Here is an 8,065-nt window from a genome sequence, read left to right as displayed (position 1 = left end):
CAAGCACACTTCTCCACTCCATTTGGAGAACGATTTTTCAATGCACTCTCTGCGGCCGGGTACGTTGAACTGCCTTCCAAATGGGTGCTACTGTAGTCAAAAGGAAGGGTTGACTGTTTTCAACATACCGAGGGGTGCTCGGTACACCTCAAGCACAGACATCATTAATTTCCTTCGAATGTGCGCTGTGTGCCGGTCGGTGAGCTGTATTTGAAAAGCTATTTTGCATAGTGCTAAAGGTACACAGTGCACAAAGTGTAAGTGGTGCTATAATTAGAAATGGTTTCATTTTTTTTAAAATAAATACTACTGAAGGGGCATGTTTTTGCGTGTCGAGCCCCTCCAAGGGACACATGTCATGGGTTGTTAGTGAGACCTTCAAGGTCGTGTTTCATGAGGTGTCAATTAACAAAGATAACCTACGTTGCTCTATTCCATTAGTATAACTAGAGAGTGCATTCAAAAACTTCATTTGGATTCAAAAGCAGCAATCATGTTGGATGTGGTGTCGCAGAAAGATTAGTGAAGGAGCATGACAAAAAAGCATAGAGGAAATAATGAGCTCCTTTGATATTACCAATACTTACTTACTTACTTACTTACTTACTTACTTACTTACTTACTTACTTACTTACTTACTTACTTACTTACTTACTTACTTACTTACTTACTTACTTACTTACTTACTTACTTACTTACTTACTTACTTACTTACTTACTTACTTACTTACTTACTTACTTACTTACTTACTTACTTACTTACTTACTTACTTACTTACTTACTTACTTACTTACTTACTTACTTACTTACTTACTTACTTACTTACTTACTTACTTACTTCGGAGCCCTCCATAGGTTCAAGTCACAAATGGACTCTGTCTCCAAACGTAGGACTGACTATTCTGCTGTCAGTAAATTATGTGTAATCAATAGATCACAGAAAGCCAAGACCACCAGTGATACAGACAGGCTTTGAACGACACTGGTTGTTGTGCCAAAAAGAATTAAAAACACAATAAATAAGCATGTTCACACATTTCTTTCATCAAGAGATAAAACAGACATTGCATGGCGCAAATATAGCAAATTTACTTTTCAAATTCGTTCTACCCGTACAAAATATAAACAGAATTTTACTTGTTACTACTCGATCACACCTCATCACTACCATACAGCGTATACTCGCACTACTTCTCACAGAACGTATACCCTGTGGTACTGCTGATCCAATCCAGATACGACGTAACTCTCGTGTTCACACTCGGGAAGCTCGACGCGCAGGCCACACCGAACCCTACCACACCGATACTGTAGACCAGTTGGCTGTTCGGATCGGTATAGTACAGTGGACCACCCGAATCATTCTGGCAGGTATCATTACCGGCAGCGAACGTACACATCTGCGACGCAAGGATCGTGCGGGAGAGCTTCGTGCCGCAGCTGGTGGACGACACCACGGCCAGCGTTGTCTGCAGCAGTTCTTTCGACGATGGAGCACCGAAGTCGATCGCGCCCCAACCAAGCGCACTGAGCCGTGCATTCTCGAAGCTAGACGTACCGAATCGGAACGGGAGACACACCCGACCAACGCCCGGATTAAAGACGATCGTGTCAAACGTTTGCACCAGTGCGATGTCGTTCGCTTTGGATGTTGGATTGTAGCTGGGATGTTTTATGAAGGTGGACACAAGCATGCGCAATGTGTAGGGGGTTTCGTTGGTAATATTTGTGTTCTGTTCGCCAACCAGAACGCGTGTGCCTGCTGCAGTTCTATCGAGCAGACAGTGAGCGGCAGTAAGCACATGACGATTGGTAACTGCAATCGTAAGTAAATACTGGAGTGAGCTTCTAGTAACCAAATGGTACATCGACTATGCTACCTACCGATTGTGGATCCACAGAACACCCTTGACACACTGTTATCCCACAATCCTGCCATCATCGGGTACTCGTTTGTCAACGTGGGAAATCCGTTGACGATCGTGGGCTGGTGGAACGATAATAAAACAATTTCGTTAACGATCAAGATCGTGCATCACTACATACTTCTCTAATACAACACTTACCGTTCTGTGACGTCCACAGTCGCAGGCAAGCTTGAGCGCCGTAATCTGACAACGGAACCTTCCCCCGGACGTACTCGTGCTGCCCAGCAAAGCCACCACCAGCTTGTTGTACTGGCTTTCCACGTTGAATGTGGTCGTTCCGCAGCGTACAATCGCATCGCTCAGATTGGGATCGCCGAACCGCGAGATGGCCAGCTTGTCGTAGTAACAGCCCGTACTCGACGGCAGATACATATCGTAGCACTGCGCGTACAACGTATGGCCCACCGGGGCATTTATTGTGTACCGACACTTGGTGCCCGGTGTATAGTAATTGGAAAAGTTGGGTGACTCGATAAAGCTCGTCTGACCACTGGTGTAGTTGTATTGCCGATCACACGAACCATACTGAGCTGTCACAATTTCAATCATCAGCATCACCAGCAATAGGATCACTCCACCAACATTCCAAACGAACTTCAGCATTTTCTTTTGATTGATTTACTACCTCTTCTTGCTCCAGTACTTTCACGACTTGATCGCGAACGATCACTAACTCGTTCTTCCGCACGTGTATTAGCATTTTAAAGCTTCCCCCTCTAGATGGCTAACGCAATCGCATACACTTGAGGTACGTTTCGGAGTGTGTTTTGGAGGGGCGCACCAACTGATCAAACATATCGATCCGATTGACTTGACTCTCTTATCAAGCTGCACTCTGTCTCGAGTTTGTTAAAAGAACATTGTACTTTTAGAACACATAGTATCATTCACCAGTCTGTTCCAACGCGTACTAGACGCCTCTGGGCATATATTTGCCAAATAGTGCCAAAAGTGAAAAACATCCAACTCTAAAGAAGGTGCCACAAGACCATAACATCTTCCGGATGTGTCTTAGGGTATGTTTATGAGGTAACAACTCTCTCCTTAACGTTTGAGCATATTGTCACTCTCAGGCCAAGCAAGCACAAAACCCTACAATGGGCGCTACTGTTGCTCACGGTAATGGCCAACTGTTTTCACCAGGTGAAAGAAGCTCGGTACACACAAGATACAAACATCATTATTTTATTTCGATTGTTCACTGTGTAAAAACCGCTCAGCTTTATTTGAAAAGAAACACTGCGTACTGCTGGGCATTGGAAGATGTTACTATTTTCACTTAAACACTGCTGTGATTGAGTGTTAGATACCCAAGAGCTATAGGTTGTTGCATGGCTTTCTTGCAATAGGTGTTGTTTAATGTTGCCCCAAATTATGAAAATATCTTAATGCTTTCTTGTTCAATATTTAACTACAGCTGGTTTTTAAAAGCACTCTTTTTGTATTTATGAGGTCATTAAAGAGCTAACAACAAAAAAACATCGCTTTAATCCATGACAGCGCCATACTTTCCTTGGTACAATTTAGACAAATGCTGTGATATTCTCTGGTGTTCTGTGGTGTTCTAGGATTGAAATCCAATACTAGTTCTTTTGTTCTACATTGTAATATATGCCATTTTAATTCTGATATCGTTTAATTTCAGGAAATCGTTGCAACATATATTTTGCAATAAATATAGTTTTACATGGCCATCCCTCTGCGTTACTCGTATTAATCGAGTAACACCTTTGAACATTGGAGATGCTTTAAAAAGCCAAGTATAATACACCTGTTTCACAGTGCGAGCGCTTTACTGTATACTGCTGACAACATTGGGATCATAAATTGCATGCTCTTTGTGTTAATACTACAACTATGAAGTACAGTAAACTCTACATTTGCAACACACTTTGGAAACAATATGTTTTAGCTTATAGTTGTCATTTTACTAATTTTTATGAGATTTATTTAATTTTTTCACTGATAACCGTTACTGATTGTGACAAATGCTGAAATACGCTTCGGTACTATGCTGGCAACGCAATTGCAATGCCCAGAGATTATTTGTCGTGGAACTGCTGGACAACTCTGTTGACTTACCGGCGCTACTTTCCAGCCTAAAATTTTATGTCCCTTCGCTCCGACCCAGGTCGTTGCTTGACTTAGATGATTGTCCCTAAGAAAGAAGCCTGCATTGGCGATTCTGATCCCTTTTTACGTATTTGCCGTGCATTGAATTTTGGTATGAGATTCTACAGTTGTCATTAACGGATTTATTGCATCGTCCAATGTCGTCCGAAACGTGTAGCTTGGCTGTGGCAACCCCATATTTAAACACATCATTTAATTTATGATTATGACGATTATAGTTTAAAATTACAGAACAACGTTTAGACGATCCATTACAGGTGATATTTCTAATGTCTATACTTATAATCTTTAATCATACCAAGACAAAATGGATCTCAAGCATAACTAGCTACAATTGAATATGTATTCCACTTATAACTCAACGTCAAGAGAATCTTACTTATTACCATTACTCGCACTGTATTATCACTATTAAACCCGAATTACTTCTCACAGAACGTATACCCTGTGGTACTACTGATCCAATCCAGATACGAGGTAACTCTCGTGTTCACACTCGGGAAGCTCGATGCGCAGGCCACACCGAACCCTACCACACCGATACTGTAGACCAGTTGGCTGTTCGGATCGGTATAGTACAGTGGACCGCCCGAATCATTCTGGCAAGTATCGTTACCGGCAGCGAACGTACACATCTGCGACGCAAGGATCGTGCGGGAGAGCTGTGTGCCACAGCTGGTGGATGACACCACAGTCAGCGTTGTCTGCAGCAGCTCATTCGACGATGGAGCACCGAAGTCGATCGCGCCCCAACCAAGCGCACTGAGCCGAACATTTTCGAAACTGGACGTGCTGAAGAAAAACGGAAGACACACCCGGCCGACGCCCGGATTAAAGACGATCGTGTTGAACGTTTGCACCAGTGCGATATCGTTCGTTTTAGAAGTAGGATTATAGCTCGGATGCTGTGTGAAGGTGGAGATGCGGTAAAGCGACGAATAGGGGGTGTCGGAGCCGGTGCTTATGTCCTGATCGCCGACGAGAACGCTTGTACCGGTAACTGTTCTATCCAGCAGACAGTGAGCAGCAGTAAGCACATGACGATCGGTAACTGAAACCACAAGCAGGACACTTTAATAAGCTTCAATAATTGATCCAAGCCGTGCCACCTACCGATTGTGGATCCACAGAACACCTTCGCCAAACTGTTGTCCACTAATCCTGCCATCATCGGGTACTCGTTTGTCAACGTGGGAAATCCGTTGACGATCGTGGGCTGGTGGAACAGTTCAATAGTACATGAGGTAAATAAAACGGATAATTCCAGTAACGATCATGAACTTCCTCAACAACAAACATTACAACCATCGTACACTTACCGTTTTGTGACGTCCACAGTCGCAGGCAAGCTTGAGCGCCGTAATCTGACAACGGAACCTTCCCCCGGACGTACTCGTGCTCCCCAGCAAAGCCACCACCAGCTTGTTGTACTGGCTTTCCACGTTGAATGTGGTCGTTCCGCAGCGTACAATCGCATCGCTCAGATTGGGATCGCCGAACCGCGAGATGGCCAGCTTGTCGTAGTAACAGCCCGTACTCGACGGCAGATACATATCGTAGCACTGCGCGTACAACGTATGGCCCACCGGGGCGTTTATTGTGTACCGACACTTGGTGCCCGGTATATAGTAGTTGGAAAAGTTGGGCGACTCTATATAGCTCGTCTGACCACTGGTGTAATTGTACGTCAGATCACACGAACCGTACTGACCGGTCACCACATTGGACATCAGTATCACCAACAGCACCAAGATCGCTCCACTGTCATTCCAAACGAACTTGAGCATTTTCTTTTCAATTGTTGCCCTATCTCTTGCTGCACACGTACTTTCACTACTCGATCGCGGACGATCACTAAACTAATCTCCCCCTCTGACATTAGCATTTTAAAGCCTCCCGCTAAGCTGCGATGGCTAACGCAATCGCTTACGCCTACGATTGGAGTAAGATTTAGAGTGGGCTTGAAAAGCCAACTGATCAAACATATTGACCCGATTAACTTGACACTGTTATCAAGCTACATGGCGTCTCGAGCCGGTGAAAGGAACATTGTAGCAGTACTACACTTGCTCTCATTCACCAAGAAGAGCTAGTTGCAAGAAGTACTAGACGTCCCCGGACACGTGTTAGCCAAACAGTGCCAAAAGTGAAAAACATCCCAATCCACAGGAGGTTCATCAAAACAAAAACATCTTCCGGATGTTTTGCGGCTCGTTTTTTAAGGGATCACATCTCCCACAAAGGTCTGATCGAAATTTCGTTTCAAAGTTCACTAACATGCACCCTCTTGCGCTCTAGATCCAAATACGCCTCACGGCCACACGCGGCGTAGCGCGGTAGGCTCGCTATCAGATAGCCAGTTCTTGCCAGTTTAGAACGTAACATGTGTTTTTGAAAGTTACAAAATGTACACCCCATTGTTTGCCCGCCGTCATCGCATACACAGATCGATCGCAACAGGTAAGCGAGGTAAGGTGTGGGGCGATGAAACGATACAGCAGTTAAGATAATAAGTCGTCTTGTTGCTCGTTTATCACATCGCAAACCAGCCCCCCAACACAGGTTCGGGCAACGATGGGGACGGCACAGTACGCGCTATCATTTGGCAATGTGCGGAAGCAACGTTCTTATCGCGTGGCTGGTCGCGCTGGTCGCGCTGGCAGTTTCGCCCGCGGTAGGCCAATTCACCGGCTGCGATCGGCAGAAGACACTTGCTGCCGGTGAGGTGTTCTACGTGGAATCGCCGAGCTTTCCCAACTACTATGCGCGCGGTACCAACTGCCGCTGGCAGCTGGCGGCACCGGCCGGCAACACGATCTACGTGAACTGCTACGACATGTATCTGGCTGCGGTAAGGCTACGAGTGTTAGCTCCCTCACGAAGGTACGTCTCTGACATTTTCACAACGTTTCACGTTCGTTCCAGTCAACCGGATGTACCGCGGATCGTGTGGAGATATCGCTGCAGAATGATCCTACGCTCGCGTACGCCACCAAGTACTGCGGACAGCGTACCTTTACGCTACAATCTACCGGCAATCGGGCGGTGTTTGCTTTGCGTACGACCACGACCACATCTGGAGGACGGTTCCGGTGCCAGGTGGTAGCGCAGGCTCCCAAATGTAGTTGCGGATTGCGCCGTACGTCTAAAATTGTGAACGGTGTACCGACGCTTGTGAACGAGTTTCCCATGATGGCCGGACTGGTCGATTCCTCCTCACGGAGCGTCTTTTGCGGTGCTACAATTAGTGAGTATACAGGCTTAAAGTGTATCTTTCTCTCCAGGCAGTGATAAGTTTTGTTTTATGTGCATCCACAGTTTCCGACTATCACTCGATAACGGCCGCCCATTGCATGCGGGGACGCAGTCTATCCGCTTCCGGGCTGCTGGTCGGTGATCACAACCTAAGCGTCGGTACGGACACGAGCTACTCGGTGCTGATGCGCCTCGCCTCCATCACGAACCATCCACAGTACGTCGTCAGCCCGTCGCGCAACGATATCGCGCTCGTGCGTACGGCCGACCGGATCGCTTTCAATGCCGCCGTCGGACCGGCCTGTCTGCCGTTCCGCTACTCCACCTCCAACTTCGCCGGCTCGATCGTGGAAGCGACCGGCTGGGGTACGATGGACTTTGGTGCACCGACCTCGAACGTGCTGCGCAAGGTGTCGCTCAATGTGATCTCGGAACAGTCCTGCCAGTCATCGATGCCCAACATTCTCGCCTCGCACATCTGCACGTACACGCCAGGGAAGGATACGTGCCAGTACGATTCCGGCGGTCCGCTGTTGTTCACCACCGGTGGACGCGTCTATCTGGTCGGCGTCGTCAACTACGGTGTATCGTGCGCTTCCAGCAAACCGTCCGTCAGCAGCCGCATCACTTCCTATCTGTCGTGGATTCAAAGCGTTACACCGGGCGTTACCTACTGCACACCGTAACGGCCTGATCGTTGAATAAAGCGTTATTCTTTACTTTGCAAATGAAGCAGAATCTTGTGTTG

At 46.5% G+C, this 8,065-nt stretch overlaps 3 protein-coding genes across 4 annotated transcripts; 1 reads left to right on the top strand and 2 right to left on the bottom strand.

Moving 5' to 3' along the window:
- Positions 1–1,079: 1,079 nt before the first annotated feature.
- LOC120903978 (venom serine protease-like) lies at positions 1,080–2,587 on the bottom strand. Its single transcript, XM_040313667.1, has 3 exons — positions 2,068–2,587; positions 1,886–1,988; positions 1,080–1,817 (listed from the first exon to the last, which is right to left on the bottom strand). Exons 1-3 carry the CDS (start codon positions 2,530–2,532, stop codon positions 1,189–1,191), a joined length of 1,197 nt encoding a protein of 398 aa, XP_040169601.1. The 5' UTR covers positions 2,533–2,587; the 3' UTR covers positions 1,080–1,188.
- A 1,268-nt stretch (positions 2,588–3,855) lies between these two features.
- LOC120903977 (venom serine protease-like) lies at positions 3,856–5,940 on the bottom strand. The gene is made up of 3 exons (XM_040313665.1): positions 5,382–5,940; positions 5,176–5,278; positions 3,856–5,113 (listed from the first exon to the last, which is right to left on the bottom strand). Exons 1-3 carry the CDS (start codon positions 5,847–5,849, stop codon positions 4,485–4,487), a joined length of 1,200 nt encoding a protein of 399 aa, XP_040169599.1. The 5' UTR covers positions 5,850–5,940; the 3' UTR covers positions 3,856–4,484.
- Positions 5,941–5,981: 41 nt separating this feature from the next.
- Positions 5,982–8,049, top strand: LOC120903976 (venom serine protease-like). 2 transcript variants are annotated; one of them, XM_040313664.1, is made up of 4 exons: positions 5,982–6,522; positions 6,612–6,913; positions 6,988–7,309; positions 7,381–8,049. In XM_040313664.1, exons 1-4 carry the CDS (start codon positions 6,468–6,470, stop codon positions 8,001–8,003), a joined length of 1,302 nt encoding a protein of 433 aa, XP_040169598.1. In that variant the 5' UTR covers positions 5,982–6,467; the 3' UTR covers positions 8,004–8,049. The 2 variants fall into 2 exon arrangements, with proteins under 2 accessions (XP_040169598.1, XP_040169597.1); XM_040313663.1 differs by having other exon boundaries at positions 5,982–6,531.
- The last annotated feature ends 16 nt before the right edge of the window (positions 8,050–8,065 follow it).

This window comes from Anopheles arabiensis, chromosome 3 (assembly GCF_016920715.1).
Source record: "Anopheles arabiensis isolate DONGOLA chromosome 3, AaraD3, whole genome shotgun sequence".
Lineage (NCBI taxonomy): Eukaryota > Metazoa > Arthropoda > Insecta > Diptera > Culicidae > Anopheles > Anopheles arabiensis.
Note: the sequence above shows the minus strand (reverse complement) of the source record. Positions and strands in the feature narration are given on the sequence as shown.